Genomic DNA, 17438 nt, shown 5'->3' on the forward strand with positions numbered 1-17438 from the left:
CGTGTCGGCGGATGGATTTATGAAGGATGAGGTTAATCATAGAATTGATGAGGGAAAAAAGGTGAGTGGTGCGTTGAGGTATATGTGGAGTCAAAAAACGTTATCTATGGAGGCAAAGAAGGGAATGTATGAAAGTATAGTAGTACCAACACTCTTATATGGGTGTGAAGCTTGGGTGGTAAATGCAGCAGCGAGGAGACGGTTGGAGGCAGTGGAGATGTCCTGTTTAAAGGGCAATGTGTGGTGTAAATATTATGCAGAAAATTCGGAGTGTGGAAATTAGGAGAAGGTGTGGAGTTAATAAAAGTATTAGTCAGAGGGCAGAAGAGGGGTTGTTGAGGTGGTTTGGTCATTTAGAGAGAATGGATCAAAGTAGAATGACATGGAAAGCATATAAATCTATAGGGGAAGGAAGGAGGGGTAGGGGTCGTCCTCGAAAGGGTTGGAGAGAGGGGGTAAAGGAGGTTTTGTGGGTAAGGGGCTTGGACTTCCAGCAAGCGTGCGTGAGCGTGTTAGATAGGAGTGAATGGAGACGAATGGTACTTGGGACCTGACGATCTGTTGGAGTGTGAGCAGGGTAATATTTAGTGAAGGGATTCAGGGAAACCGGTTATTTTCATATAGTCGGACTTGAGTCCTGGAAATGGGAAGTACAATGCCTGCACTTTAAAGGAGTGGTTTGGGATATTGGCAGTTTGGAGGGATATGTTATGTATCTTTATACGTATATGCTTCTAAACTGTTGTATTCTGGGCACCTCTGCAAAAGCAGTGATAATGTGTGAGTGTGGTGAAAGTGTTGAATGATGATGAAAGTATTTTCTTTTTGGGGATTTTCTTTCTTTTTTGGGTCACCCTGCCTCGGTGGGAGACGGCCGACTTGTTGAAAAAAAAAAAAAAAAATATATACATATATAATATATATATATATATGTATATACATATATAATATATATATATACATATATAATATATATATATATATATATATATATATGTCGTGCCGAATAGGCAGACCTTGCGATCTTGGCTTAAATAGCAACGCTCATCTTGCCATAATAGCCAGCCCCAATGTTTTTCTAGCTGTTTGTAACAGTCATGTGATTTGAGAAAATACTTTCCTCATTGGATACTATTTATGTGGATTGCTATTATTCTATGTAACCTTTTTAATTAATAAAAGAAAGGAATAAAATATGCTCTTCGTCCGTTTAAATGTCCTCCAACTTCCAGATGTATCTTCGTGTTCCTCTTTCCCCTCTTCTTAACAGTGTGTGCCAGTCCACCCTATCAATTCCTCTCAGTAATGCGTACGTTATCATATCCCGCCTATTCCTTCTTTCCTTTAATGTCATCAGGTTTAGCAAATTGTGTGTATGTGTGTGTGTGTGAGAGAGAGACAGACAGACAGACAGACAGACAGAGACAGACAGACAGACAGACAGACATTCTTCTCGACATTCCAAGGATAAGAGGATAGCCCTCTTATCTCCTATAAAATAAAACCTGTACCACACCGTTTCAAACAGTTGTTCTCTCTCCTGCATCTATGATGTTTCCCTAATTAGAGACCATCACAAACGTGACTCGCCATCACGCTTGTGATGGAAAATATCACCAACATGAGTTTGTCTCCTTGTCATCCCAGGCGTCGCCAACACACGTGAACATCTTCATCACGAGTTTCTCTTCCTCTCTCCAACAGGGTAACCACGACATGGTGATGACGGACTCGTGGAAGAGCGTGTCCCGGGCGGTGGATACTGAAGGGGTGAGACAGGGCACCGTGACTCACTCCGTGACCTACACGCTAGACACGCTGGAGGTCGCCACCGACTACGTGGCCGTCATTAGAGTCAGAAACAAGCACGGGTGGTCAGCTGAGTCCGAAAACTTCTTCTTCTCCACCAAGAAAGGTGAGCCTTACCATGCGTCCAGGATTTCGGTAACATAACGTTTTCTCGACCTCGAAATGTAGGCTCAACTTAGGATTCCTGGAAGTCGAAATTCAGCCCGAAATGAGATTTCCATACTTGCGAATGTAAGAAAAATGTATATATGGAGTGACGTCGTTGCAAACACGGGTTACTCTAGTACTCACCAAAGTGTGTTGCTGATTTCTGGCCTCTTGGGCACTGTCTTATTTTGTGACGGCATTAAGACCATATATATAATATAAACAAATATTTACTTAGCGAACTTATTATACTACTAGCTTGAGCGTTAGTGATAGTGATACGGTGTTTGGTCACCACAAAGTGAGTCCAGCTCACTCCTGCATAACGTCTTTTCCACATTATTAGCATGAAAATAATGAGAGAAGTCGTTGAATACGTCACTTGACAAGTGAGAGAATAGCAGATGATGGAAGCTAGTAGAGACGACATCCCAAAACAAGTCACTGTGGCGTGAAATATAAGCCTTTTGCACTATTACCAGTTCTTCGCCAGAAGCTTTGCAGCTTGAGCCCCTTATGAAATTGAGAAATGAGAGAAAAAATTTTGGGGTCACCACCGAGGCAATGGAGACCCCACCTCACTAGTCAAATCTTGTGATTTACCTATTAGTTCTCTATATCGCCATTTGTAATGCTCATAAAAAAGCAAAGGAAGCAATGCGAAAGACCTTCAGCTGATGTTTTATACTCTATTGGCCAACCGCAGTTTTTTAATTGCATTGATACCACTTTTTTCGTAGTTGCATTGATGTATGGACTGCTCGTGAAGGCTGGTATTCAAACAGGAGTAGAGTGATGCAGCGTCATGAATTTTGACTTACTTCCTACTAGGTGGGCTAAAATAACACGCTTTCAATCCTCGGCCAACCGCAGTTTTTTTAAATGACAATACCACTTGTTTTTTGGTTGCATTAATATATATATATATATATATATATATATATATATATATATATATATATATATATATATATATATATATATATATATATATATATATATATATATATATATATGTCGTGCCGAATAGGCAGAACTTGCGATCTTGGCTTAAACAGCAACGCTCATCTTGCCATATAGGACAAGTGAAAATTTGTGTATGCAATAATTTCGCCAGAATCATTCTGAACCTAACGAAAAAAATATATTTCACTGTGTTTGTTTAGTATTAAATTACTGTAAACAAATCTAAAATATATATAGTTGGGTTAGGCTAAAATAAATTGTTCTTGTTACAATAAGGTTAGATAAGTTTTCTAAGTTCCTTTTGGTGCAAAATTAAAAATTTTTACATCAACATTAATGAAAAAAATATATCTTTAAACGTATAAGAGAAAATTTTAGAAAGCACTTAATTTTAAATGAGTTCTTGCTAATTGACCAGTTTTACATATTCGGCACGACATATATATATATATATATATATATATATATATATATATATATATATATATATATATATATATATATATATATATATATATATATATATATATATGTATATATATATATATATATATATATATATATATATATATATATATATATATATATATATATATATATATATATATATATATATATATATATATATATATATATAATGAACGAAGTATCATTAGATCAGGAAATTCTAGTAATTTCCCCTTCAAGAACAACGAAGTTTCTCTAGTAGACAGTTACATTATCACCAGCAAGAAATATAATTGCATTAAATTACATCTTTCTTAAAATAGAGACACGAGATGTTTTGCAGTTGATAAGTTATGCGACCCCGTGATGCAGTCCTATCAGTGCTGGGTACAGGCATACTGTTGAGCAGTGATGCTAACCCCCCCCCTTCCCCCATCACTGCTCAACAATAGCGTCATAATTTCACGTGTACATGGGACCTTCATCTCTAGTGTTACATTATTACTCCCATGCATATGAATGAAATTTATGATATTTAGTTTTCAAGTTAATATTTATTCATAATTATGACGGCAGTGCCAGCAATAAAAGTAAATGATTAATGGGACGGTATATGAACTTTGGGCTTTCGACATGATTCATCACTTGTAAATAATGAATCATATTCTTTGATTTATAACATTTCCAGAGTTAAGTTATAAATATTACGAATGCAGTTTTTTAGTGTGGGAGATGAGTTGCAGGGAAGGACTGGGAAGAGGAGAGATATGAGAGTTCGCTGTGTGGATGATCAAGTTGGAATTTAACACCCTTAATAGAATCAGAAACTGTTAGAGCTCAACGCCTTATTAAGATAACAGGCCCAGAAACTAGAACTTATCCTTCTCACTCACAGCAACGCAGATGTGTGACCAGGGGCTTCAAATAGTTAACTAGAAGTGAACACATTTAGAATACATAACAGTGGAGGTAAATAGAACCAGAAGTTGGAGATCTTACTAGAGTAGGAGTGCAAATTGAAGGTGGAACTCAACAGCTTTAAGCACAGCTAATACTGTGTTGTGAGGCCAGGAGCTGTAGGTAAATACTGACAACAAGCCAGGGAGACATCAGTGAGCGCTTGAAAAGACATCTAAATTTTGCTTTAGTAGTCAAATTTGAAGCACAGTTGAAGTGTGGGCCAACAGCTCAACACTCAGTATGATGAAGATCTACAACACAAGAAGCTAAAGAGGCTCAAGAACCAAATTCTGGTCCCCAGGATACTCACTCATAAGCTGCAGCTCAATACACTCACTAGTCCCGAAAGCTGGAATCGAATCTTCTCGAAGACAGTTAAGGTTTAAGGTGGATAAGTCAAGATATATAATGGAGTTGAGCATTACTCAAGAAAACGAGGAACTGAACGCCAACTTTCTCAAAGGAAGCTAAAGTTTGAGGACAACGGGACTAGCATTGAAGGAGCACAATCTTTTCAAGTTAGGTCGGTATAAAATTATAAAAAGAAATACTGTAAATTGTTTCAGGATTTGAACACTCAAACACTCAACAAATCAATCAAAACTTAAGCAGCCCTGACCAAGACCGAATTCTGGGAACAGAAAAATTTCTCGAAACTCATTAAAAGTACATCAAGGGAAAGGTAGATTTTTATTTTATTTTATTGACACATCGGCCGATTCCCACCAAGGCAGGGTGGCCCGAAAAAGAAAAACTTTCATCATCATTCACTCCATCACTGTCTTGCCAGAAGGGTGCTTTACACTACAGTTTATAAAACTGCAACATTAACACCCCTCTTTCAGAGTGCAGGCACTGTACTTCCCATCTCCAGGACTCAAGTCCGGCCTGCCGGTTTCCCTGAATCCCTTCAAAAATGTTACTTTGCTTACACTCCAATAGCACGTCAAGTATTAAAAACCATTTGTATCCATTCACTCCTATCAAATACACTCACGTATGCTTGCTGGAAGTCCAAGTCCCTCGCACACAAAACCTCCTTTACCCCCTCCCTCCAACCTTTCCTAGGCCGACCCCTACATTTATTAAAATATATACATATACATACACACACACACACACACACACACACACACACACACACACACACACACACACACACACCTGGAAAGGAACAAGATTATAAATGAAAACCAGCATGGGTTCATGGAAGGCAAATCTTGTATCACAAACCTCCTGGAGTTTTATGACAAGGTAACAGAAGTAAGACACGAGAGAGAGGGGTGGGTAGATTGCGTTTTCCTAGACTGCAGGAAGGCCTTTGACACAGTTCCCCACAAGAGATTAGTGCAGAAGCTGGAGGCTCAGGCGCATGTAAAAGGGAGGGCACTGCAATGGATAAGGGAATACCTGACAGGGAGGCAGCAACGAGTCATGGTACGTGAAGAGGTATCACAGTAGGCGCCTGCTACGAGCGGGGTCCCACAGGGGTCAGTTCTAGGACCAGTGCTATTTTTGATATATGTGAACGACATGATGGAAGGAATAGACTCTGAAGTGTCCCTGTTCGCAGATGACGTGAAGTTGATGAGAAGAATTAAATCGGACGAGGATGAGGCAGGACTGCAAAGAGACCTAGACAGGCTGGACATGTGGTCCAGTAACTGGCTTCTCGAATTCAATCCAGCCAAATGCAAAGTCATGAAGATTGGGAAGGGGCAAAGAAGACCGCAGACAGAGTATAGGCTAGGTGGACAAAGACTACAGACCTCACTCAGGGAGAAAGACCTTGGGGTGACCATAACATCGAGCACATTACCGGAGGCACACATCAACCAAATAACTGCTGCAGCATACGGGCGCCTGGCAAACCTGAGAATAGCGTTCCGATACCTTAATAAGGAATCGTTCAAGACACTGTACACTGTGTATGTTAGGCCCATACTGGAGTATGCAGCACCAGTCTGGAACCCACACCTGGTCAAGCACGTCAAAAAGTTAGAGAAAGTACAAAGGTTTGCAACAAGGCTAGTCCCAGAGCTCAAGGGAATGTCGTACGAGGAAAGGTTAAGGGAAATCGGACTGACGACACTGGAGGACAGAAGGGTCAGGGGAGACATGATAACAACATACAAGATATTGCGGGGAATAGACAAGGTGGACAGAGATAGGATGTTCCAGAGAGGGGACACAGGGACAAGGGGTCACAACTGGAAGCTGAAGACTCAGACGAGTCACAGGGACGTTAGGAAGTATTTCTTCAGTCATAGAGTTGTCAGCAAGTGGAATAGCCAAGCAAGTGAAGTAGTGGAGGCAGGAACCATACATAGTTTTAAGAAGAGGTATGACAAAGTTCAGGAAGCAGAGAGAGAGAGGACCCAGTAGCGATCAGTGAAGAGGCGGGGCCAGGAGCTGAGTCTCGACCCCTGCAACCACAATTAGGTGAGTACAATTAGGTGAGTACACACACACACACACACACACACACACACACACAGCAACAAGGGGACACAGTTGGAAGTTGAAGACACAGATGAATCATAGGGATTTTAGGAAGTATTTCTTCAGCCACAGAGTAGCCAGGAAGTGGAATAGTTTGGGAAGCGATGTAGTGGAGGCAGGATCCATACATAGCTTTAAGCAGAGGTATGATAAAGCTCAAGGCTCAGGGAGAGTGACCTAGTAGCGACCAGTGAAGAGGCGGGGCCAGGAGCTTGGACTCGACCCCTGCAACCTCAACTAGGTGAGTAAGTAGGTGAGTACATATATATACATATATATATATATATATATATATATATATATATATATATATATATATATATATATATATATATATATATATATATATATATATGTATATATATATATATATATATATATATATATATATATATATATATATATATATATATATATATATATATATATATATAGGGAAAGGGGACAAAAGAGACTGTAAAAATTATAGAGGAATAAGCTTATTGAGTATACCAGGAAAAGTGTACGGTAGGGTTATAATTGAAAGAATTAGAGGTAAGACAGAATGTAGGATTGCGGATGAGCAAGGAGGTTTCAGAGTGGGTAGGGGATGTGTAGATCAAGTGTTTACATTGAAGCATATATGTGAACAGTATTTAGATAAAGGTAGGGAAGTTTTTATTGCATTTATGGATTTAGAAAAGGCATATGATAGAGTGGATAGAGGAGCAATGTGGCAGATGTTGCAAGTATATGGAATAGGTGGTAAGTTATTAAATGCTGTAAAGAGTTTTTATGAGGATAGTGAGGCTCAGGTTAGGGTGTGTAGAAGAGAGGGAGACTACTTCCCGGTAAAAGTAGGTCTTAGACAGGGATGTGTAATGTCACCATGGTTGTTTAATATATTTATAGATGGGGTTGTAAAGGAAGTAAATGCTAGGGTGTTCGGGAGAGGGGTGGGATTAAATTTTGGGGAATCAAATTCAAAATGGGAATTGACACAGTTACTTTTTGCTGATGATACTGTGCTTATGGGAGATTCTAAAGAAAAATTGCAAAGGTTAGTGGATGAGTTTGGGAATGTGTGTAAAGGTAGAAAGTTGAAAGTGAACATAGAAAAGAGTAAGGTGATGAGGGTGTCAAATGATTTAGATAAAGAAAAATTGGATATCAAATTGGGGAGGAGGAGTATGGAAGAAGTGAATGTTTTCAGATACTTGGGAGTTGACGTGTCGGCGGATGGATTTATGAAGGATGAGGTTAATCATAGAATTGATGAGGGAAAAAAGGTGAGTGGTGCGTTGAGGTATATGTGGAGTCAAAAAACGTTATCTATGGAGGCAAAGAAGGGAATGTATGAAAGTATAGTAGTACCAACACTCTTATATGGGTGTGAAGCTTGGGTGGTAAATGCAGTAGCGAGGAAACGGTTGGAGGCAGTGGAGATGTCCTGTTTAAGGGCAATGTGTGGTGTAAATATTACGCAGAAAATTCGGAGTGTGGAAATTAGGAGAAGGTGTGGAGTTAATAAAAGTATTAGTCAGAGGGCAGAAGAGGGGTTGTTGAGGTGGTTTGGTCATTTAGAGAGAATGGATCAAAGTAGAATGACATGGAAAGCATATAAATCTATAGGGGAAGGAAGGCGGGGTAGGGGTCGTCCTCGAAAGGGTTGGAGAGAGGGGGTAAAGGAGGTTTTGTGGGCAAGGGGCTTGGACTTCCAGCAAGCGTGCGTGAGCGTATTAGATAGGAGTGAATGGAGACGAATGGTACTTGGGACCTGACGATCTGTTGGAGTGTGAGCAGGGTAATATTTAGTGAAGGGATTCAGGGAAACCGGTTATTTTCATATAGTCGGACTTGAGTCCTGGAAATGGGAAGTACAATGCCTGCACTTTAAAGGAGGGGTTTGGGATATTGGCAGTTTGGAGGGATATGTTGTGTATCTTTATATGTGTATGCTTCTAGACTGTTGTATTCTGAGCACCTCTGCAAAAACAGTGATAATGTGCGAGTGTGGTGAAAGTGTTGAATGATGATGAAAGTATTTTCTTTTTGGGGATTTTCTTTCTTTTTTGGGATATATATATATATATATATATATATATATATATATATATATATATATATATATATATATATATATATATATATATATATATATATATATATATATATATATATGTATATATGTCGTGCCGAATATGTAAAACTGGTCAATTAGCAAGAACTCGTTTAAAATTAAGTCCTTTCTAAAATTTTCTCTTATACGTTTAAATATATATTTTTTTCATTAATGTTAATGTAAAAATTTTTAATTATGCACCAAAAGTTTCTTAGAAAACTTACCTAACCTTATTATAGCAGGCGCAATTTATTTTAGCCTAACCCAACAAAATATATTTTAGATCTGTTTACAATAATTTAATACTAAACAAACACAGTGAAATATATTTTTTTCGTTAGGTTCGGAATGATTTTGGCGAAATTATTGCATACACAAATTTTCACTTGTCCTATATGGCAAGATGAGCGTTGCTATTTAAGCCAAGATCGCAAGTTCTCTCTATTCGGCACGACATATTTATATATATATATATATATATATATATATATATATATATATATATATATATATATATATATATATATATATATATATGTATATTTAAATATATATATATATATATATATATATATATATATATATATATATATATATATATATATATATATATATATATATATATATATATATATATATATATATATATATATATATATATATATATGCAAAACAACCACTCTGAAAGAATAGAGAAATTCCAAGCGTTTCGTGACTACTCACATTATCAAGGAACTATGAAAGTAAAGTATGTGTATGTATAATGTTCGCCAAGACTGTAGTCCTGGCACGGGTCTCAATCTTGCGATGACCCGTCTCTGGCTCCCGAGGGAGAAAGGTTTCTACAATGATGCGACATATGCTGTTCAAGCACTCTTCTGGTCAGTTCAACTGGTGCATCTCATAAGCGACAACACCGTATGTACTCCTAACTATGGACACTAGCGAGGAGGAGGATATGTCGTTATCACAGGCAACAGCTTGTCTGGTTCGTTGACTCCATGGTACACTAGTGTGGCCGCAGTCATCTCTGGTTCCTCTTCGGGAGGGAATATCACTCCTAGTTGCCTGCGGAGTGTCTCAGTAACTTCGCACTCCAGAAGATAGTGTGTTAGGGGCCGCTGGACAACGTGCTGACAGTACTGGCACATCTCCTCCTCAGCCTTGTCTACCATCATCTTGGCTGTGGGAAAGCCCAAACGAAGCCGATGGATGGCGGTACACTGCGCTCTGGACCAGCTTCTATCATATGGAGGGGGTTCTCCCTGAGTCGCTGCTCGGTACCACTGTTGAGATGGGGTATCACCTAAGACCTCCCCCATAAGTTTCATGGCTCTGGCAGCCACCAGTTTGGTCTGTCGTAGGCTGATTGGGACAGTAATCCCAACATGTGGATAGTCTGTTGCTGCCTTGGCTGCATCATCTGCCGCCTCATTTCCCCGGATGCCAGCATCCGGGGATGCTGGCATCCGATCGATGTGATGAGGTGAACATTGTCCTGTGGTTGAGGATGGGAGAGGGCATTGATTGCAGACGTGGAATCAACATGTATGACAGGTCGGAGTCGATGTCGTAGGGCATGTGACAATGCCTGCTGAATCGCCACCAGCTCAGCTTGAAGGATCGTGCAGTGGTCAGGGAGTCGCCAGCCTTGTGTGTGACCATTGTGGTACAGTCCAGCTGCTGCTCTCTTCCTGTCAGGGTCGACAGAACCATCTGTGAAATACACTGCACATGTGCCTCCCTCTGCCAGTGCCATGCTTGTCTCAGCATGATTGCTGAGAGTGTCTTGACTGCAGAGACGCTTAGAGATGGGTAGCTGCATGATGCAAACATCGGCTGGGTCTGGGCGCCAGGGAGGTGGTGGATGGTACCCAGCAACAGGAAGGTCACAACTCTTCTCAAGGAGTAGTTGTATAGGCAGCAGCTTCCGCCCAGCAGTACAAAACGAACGAATCCAGGAGTAGTCCGTGAAGAGTGTGGGATCTTGTGCCATGGTTGTCAATATCCGTCTCCTTAGTGGGGTACCTTGCTGCCTGTGCAGAATCGTGGCCACTTTGCAGGCGTTTATGTATCTTACTCTGTCAGCCAAGGAAGGAAGCCGGGCCTCAGATCTGAGACATACTGTGTTGGTCCAGATGGGGGCCCCAAGCATAGTTCTTATCGCCTGATTTTGTACGACCTCCACTCTTTGCCCGCTCTGCGGGAAGAGATGAGCTAACGCCGGTGAAAGTAAAGCATCCAAGGAAGCTATATAAGGGGTCTGGCCAGCACCTCACTATCAGATCCCACAACGGTTAAACACGTGACGCGCGGCGACCCAACTTGGATAGGTCCTTTGCACAACTCACCCACAAACTATTCTACCCAAGAAAATTTAAAAATTATTATTTGTCCAGTGTATTATTAAATTCTTCCCAAATTCTATTAATTATAAATGGATCTAATTTATATAAACCAAAGGAAATATTCATATTATTGTCAAAACTGCTTTTTATGAAACAAGATTCAATTATATTCCTGTCGACCATGGACTTGCTTGATACTACTTTCTCAACTTTTTGAAAATCAATTGGATGGTTAAAATCTCTTACATGAATAAATAGAGCATTGGAATCTTGTCCAGTTCTAATGCTATATTTATGTTGTTTTAATCTTAGTTCGAGATTTTTACCAGTTTGACCGTAATAAACTTTATCGCAAATTTTACAAGGAATCTTATAGACACATCCATCAGCATTTTGGGGGGAATTCTTTATCAAAAGTTTTTTTACTGTATCAAGATTTTTTAATACAACTTTAATATTAAAAGTCTTAAGAAGAGAAGGCATATCAACCAAGTTTTCATGGTAAGGGAGAACCAACATATTTTTAGTTGAATAAGGCTGGTTGTCCCTTTTTGGATTATAAAAAGTGTTTCTAGCAACTTCAAAAGATTTATCAATTACATTTCTTGGGTATTTTAAATCATTACCTATTTCATAAATTTTGGATATTTCCTCATCTATGAACTCAGGACTACAAATTCGTAAAGCTCTCAAAATGAAAATAACCGGTTTCCCTAAATCCCTTTACTAAATATTACCCTGCTCACACTCCAACAGATCGTCAGGTCCCAAGTACCATTCGTCTCCATTCACTCCTATCTAACACGCTCACGCACGCTTGCTGGAAGTCCAAGCCCCTTGCCCACAAAACCTCCTTTACCCCCTCTCTCCAACCCTTTCGAGGAAGACCCCTACCTCGCCTTCCTTCCCCTATAGATTTATATGCTTTCCATGTCATTCTACTTTGATCCATTCTCTCTAAATGACCAAACCACCTCAACAACCCCTCTTCTGCCCTCTGACTAATACTTTTATTAACTCCACACCTTTTCCTAATTTCCACACTCCGAGTTTTCTGCATAATATTTACACCACACATTGCCCTTAGACAGGACATCTCCACTGCCTCCAACTGTCTCCTCGCTGGTGCATTTACCACCCAAGCTTCACACCCATATAAGAGTGTTGGTACTACTATACTTTCATACATTCCCTTCTTTGCCTCCATAGATAACGTTTTTTGACTCCACATATACCTCAATGCACCACTCACCTTTTTTCCCTCATCAATTCTATGATTAACCTCATCCTTCATAAATCCATCCTCCGACACGTCAACTCCCAAGTATCTGAAAACATTTACTTCTTCCATACTCTTCCTCCCCAATTTGATATCCAATTTTTCTTTTTCTAAATCATTTGATACCCTCATCACCTTACTCTTTTCTGTGTTCACTTTCAACTTTCTACCTTTACACACATTCCCAAACTCATCCACTAACCTTTGCAATTTTTCTTTAGAATCTCCCATAAGCACAGTATCATCAGCAAAAAGTAACTGTGTTAATTCCCATTTTGAATTTGATTCCCCATAATTTAATCCCACCCCTCTCCCGAACACCCTAGCATTTACTTCTTTTACAACCCCATCTACAAATATATTAAACAACCATGGTGACATTACACATCCCTGTCTAAGACCTACTTTTACCGGGAAGTAGTCTCCCTCTCTTCTACACACCCTAACCTGAGCCTCACTATCCTCATAAAAACTCTTTACAGCATTTAATAACTTACCACCTATTCCATATACTTGCAACATCTGCCACATTGCTCCCCTATCCACTCTATCATATGCCTTTTCTAAATCCATAAATGCAATAAAAACTTCCCTACCTTCATCTAAATACTGTTCACATATATGCTTCAATTTAAACACTTGATCTACACATCCCCTACCCACTCTGAAACCTCCTTGCTCATCCGCAATCCTACATTCTGTCTTACCTCTAATTCTTTCAATTATAACCCTACCATACACTTTTCCTGGTATACTCAATAAACTTATTCCTCTATAATTTTTACAATCTCTTTTGTCCCCTTTCCCTTTATATAAAGGGACTATACATGCTTTCTGCTAATCCCTAGGTACCTTCCCCTCTTTCATACCTTTATTAAACAAAAATACCAAGCACTCCAACACTATATCCTTCCCCCTGCTTTTAACATTTCTGTCATGATCCCATCAGCTGCTTTACCCCCTTTCATTCTACATAATGCCTCACGTACCTCCCCCACACTCACATTCTGTTCTTCTTCACTCCTAAAAGATGGTATACCTCCCTGACCAGTGCATGAAATTACCACCTCCCTTTCTTCCTCAACATTTAAAAGTTCCTCAAAATATTCTCGCCATCTACCTAATACCTCCCTCTCCCCATCTACTAACTCCCCTACTCTATTTTTAACTGACAAATCCATACTTTCCCTAGGCTGTGAAAGAATAGAGAAATTCCAAACGCTTTCGTGACTACTCACATTATCATAGGCTGTAGAAATACAAACTCGTTATTGGCTCAGAAGATCAGCATCGCCAGATAACAGTCCTAAAAAAATACGCAAGCGTCGGTAATAAAAGGCATTTTCAAGTTATTGCAGAGAAATGGAGTGCGGAGGAAGGAAAAGCAAACTGGGTAACGAATCTAGGTGTTCCGTAGTAGCTGGATACCTCTTGCAGTTCTCGGCAATGTGTTTACATCTGACACTTGAAAGAGCTGTCGAGGATTTATGGAATTCAATTAACTAGCAAAAAGCGTTTTTGGCTGTATTTCTTACGAGTTTCTTTAAGTAGTCTCTTTTATTTTTTTTCTCCTCCATTGATGGCCGTTCAGGGATCATTTTTTCTTTCCAGTCACTATGAATAAGCATTTAATTTCATCCTTCTAGTAGTGGCAGTTCAGCACTCTATTTTTTTCAGTGATAACAGTTATGCAATATCTGTGTTTTTTTTTAATTCCAGTAATGGTATAAACCTAGATAATAAATACCGACAAGTTGGTTTAGAAAGACACGTGAGCAAACACTATGACATGTTTATTTGAAAACGTTTCGACCCTGGGACCTTGATCACTTCTAACATACAGAGGTAGAAAGACATTATATATAGGCGGAGAGTGAGGTGTGAGTAACGCATGGTGACCTGAAGAATGTCATGTTGGGATGAGAACTGGTAGACGATGAGATCATGTGACTCCTGTGTTGTTGGGTTGGTGGTGCTTAACCTGCTTTAGTATCATGTATGCTAATGTTTTAGAAATTTTGTGGTTTCCAGTGTTACGTTCTATTATGTCAGTGACGGCGATTAGCGAGGCTTCTAGACACCGTCGGCGTCTAAGCTCTGGTTCGGTGAGAAAGAATTGTGGCTCATCCCAGTTCATCAAATGCCCCGTGGAGTCTCTGTGGAGGACACAGGCGTACCTTAAATCGTATGTTACGGGCACTTCGATGCTCGTTCAGGCAGACCGCAAGATGCCTGCCTGTCTCGCTTACATATTTCTTGGGACAGAATCCACAGGGAATGGTGTAGACCCCTGCTGTGGAAGTTAGACGTGTGGGGCTGCATTTCGTAGTGAGGTCTTTGATAGATGATGTGTTTATAGTGGAAACGTTGATGTTACTCTTACCAGGCTAAGCTCCACCAACCCAGCAACGCAGGAGTCACATGATCTCACCGTCTACCCGTCGACCTGAAGAATGCCATCCCAACATGGCATTCATCAGGTCACCATGCGTCACTCACACCTTACTCTCTGCCTATATATAATGTCTTTCTACCTCTGTAATTTAGAAGTGATCAAGGTCCCAGGACCGAAACGTTTTCTAATAAATATGTCATAGTGTTTGCTTACGTGTCTTTCTAAACCAATTCCAGTAATAGCAGATCCATAATATCTTTCATTATTTCAGTGAAAACATTCAGAATTTTTTCTTCTTCCAGTGATGGCAGTACAGCAGTCGACGAGTGGAGCGGCGAGCCTGATATCCACATCAGCCATAACTTTGCTGATGCTACTGCTTGCCCTTGTTGTCACAGCCATTCAGAAACGAGAGCATCAGATGAGAGACACTGGATCAGTTGTATTCAGCTAATGATGTTGTGGGCGTAGTCGTCTCCAGTCACTGATGACGCGGGCGAAGAAGTCTTCATTCCCTGGTGACTTGCATCAGCAGTAACCCAGCGGGTGTCCAAGACCTCGAAATTCTGAGATTTTGCATCCAGCTAAGTAACCCTTGAATGTCATCCCTGAGACAAAGCGAATGAGGAAAGGCTTATGCTGCTGCTGCCGCCCTTTCCTTTGAAGGAGGTGTTAGTGTTCCTTCTTTTTTAAAGTCTGAGAAAGTAACTCGTTTCTCCATCTACTGGTCCATTCGTTAGGAACCTTAATTTCTTCTTAAGTTGGTGATGACAGCATTAATGCCACAAGGCGCTAATCATTCCTGAGAAAAAAAAGGTAAAAGAATCTGAATTATTTGTGGTATATAAGTGTTAATTCTGAAACCAAAGAGGCAGTGCTGGAACCCTTTGTCACCATTGATTTACTACGATATGGTTGATGAGGTAAATTTGTTTCAGTCGTTACGTCTACTGAAATATCAAATATAATGTGTCTCCTGAAGCACCTTTATTTTGTATTTGCACATGGAACAAAATTACCCACCCTAAAACAATAATGTACACCTGTGTCACTTTGGGTGTCACTCGTTATACACAAGTATTATTAGTGTGAATTTAAGTACATTTACAACTCTTTTTTTTACATAAGCGAAGTAATATCACAAAGAACAAATTTCCTTAGTGTGTGTACGATTCTACTCAACATTTGCCCTCATCCAAAAAAATAATCAGTACGAAAGTCAGGAACCTACGATATAAGTGTCTCGCTTCGTATGATCGTAATGGAACTTACGATACCAGTGTTATGCTTCCTGCAGGATTCGTCCGTGTGTTTGGACGTCTTAAACTTTTTTTTTGTCACGATGGGCTACCACAAATATTCTTTCTTACTGTATATTGTGATGACGTGCCACATGATATTACCTGTTTAAAGCTAATGTAATGCTATGTCAAAATTAACGTGCTAGCGAAGAAAATATAAATGCCCCTTCACTCTGTTATTCTCAAAATGCGGAATTTATATATTTTTTTTTTGCTCTACGGCCACCTAAATTGCCAAAACGTGCACCTCCATACTGCATATGTTTTATTTATCTACATATTTTTAATAAAGAAAAATGAATTTGTGTTCTTTCCACTTTTAATTCATTCCTAAAATTAAGAATCTTTTATACTGGAATTGGATGCTTGCATGCCAAGTCTTTCATTTATATATTTTATCCTGTTTATTGGGGAAGAAGACATACTTGTCTGTGATGGTGGTCTTTACAGTAACTGTTCCTTTCTCTAATGCAATAAAATATAATAACATGAATTGTTTTTCCTTGTATTTTCTGAAGCCGCCGGAAAGAACGAACATGGCAGTTAAGGACGGATTAAGAGCAGTTGAAAAATAACAAAGGCGGGTAGTTCAACACAGGTGGTTAACGAAAAGTGATTGAGGAGAGGTAGATTAAGTCTACTGAGAAGGTAAAGCGTACATGGTTAAGAGAAATAACTGAAGATCTTCAAATACATACTGAGGTTATCTGGCGGGAAGATTAACCTGTATTAGAACACAGCTGCGCAACACTGACCAGTTTAGCCATTAGGAAAATATTGTAAAAACTTTTTACATTCTCTGCACTTGCTCCGACACACACACACACACACACACACACACACACACACACACACACACACACACACACACACACACGCACAAGACGAGGTACAATAAAGCTCATGGAGCAGGGAGAGAGTGGACCTAATAGCGACCAGTGAAGGGCGGGGCCAGGAGCTATGACTAGACCCCGGCAACCACAATTACACACACACACACACGCCTGGCAGTAAAGAAAAATATTTGAGGAATCACCTCGCTGTACGGAAATCGATGCATGGAAATTTAAAACGAAAGGAAGAGGGGCAACAGAAAAGACTGCAGATAAGCAAGGATTGAAGGAGGAAAGGATGGCAGGCAGAAAGGAAGGTTAGGATATGCAGGAGGGAAGAGTGATAGGAA

At 39.7% G+C, this 17438-nt stretch overlaps 1 protein-coding gene across 3 annotated transcripts in view; it reads left to right on the top strand.

Annotated features, from left to right (window-relative positions):
- The window catches only part of LOC128688785 (protein amalgam), a 47440-nt gene extending 30879 nt beyond the window's left edge, over positions 1-16561 (top strand). For all 3 annotated transcript variants that reach the window (XM_070085437.1, XM_070085439.1, XM_070085438.1), the window contains 2 exons: positions 1705-1915; positions 15257-16561. In XM_070085437.1, the coding sequence (XP_069941538.1) occupies positions 1705-1915; positions 15257-15408 (363 nt within the window). In that variant the 3' untranslated portion in view covers positions 15409-16561. The remainder of the gene's footprint in view (positions 1-1704; positions 1916-15256) is intronic.
- Positions 16562-17438: the final 877 nt, after the last annotated feature.

The sequence above is a fragment of the Cherax quadricarinatus genome, chromosome 16 (assembly GCF_038502225.1).
Source record: "Cherax quadricarinatus isolate ZL_2023a chromosome 16, ASM3850222v1, whole genome shotgun sequence".
Lineage (NCBI taxonomy): Eukaryota > Metazoa > Arthropoda > Malacostraca > Decapoda > Parastacidae > Cherax > Cherax quadricarinatus.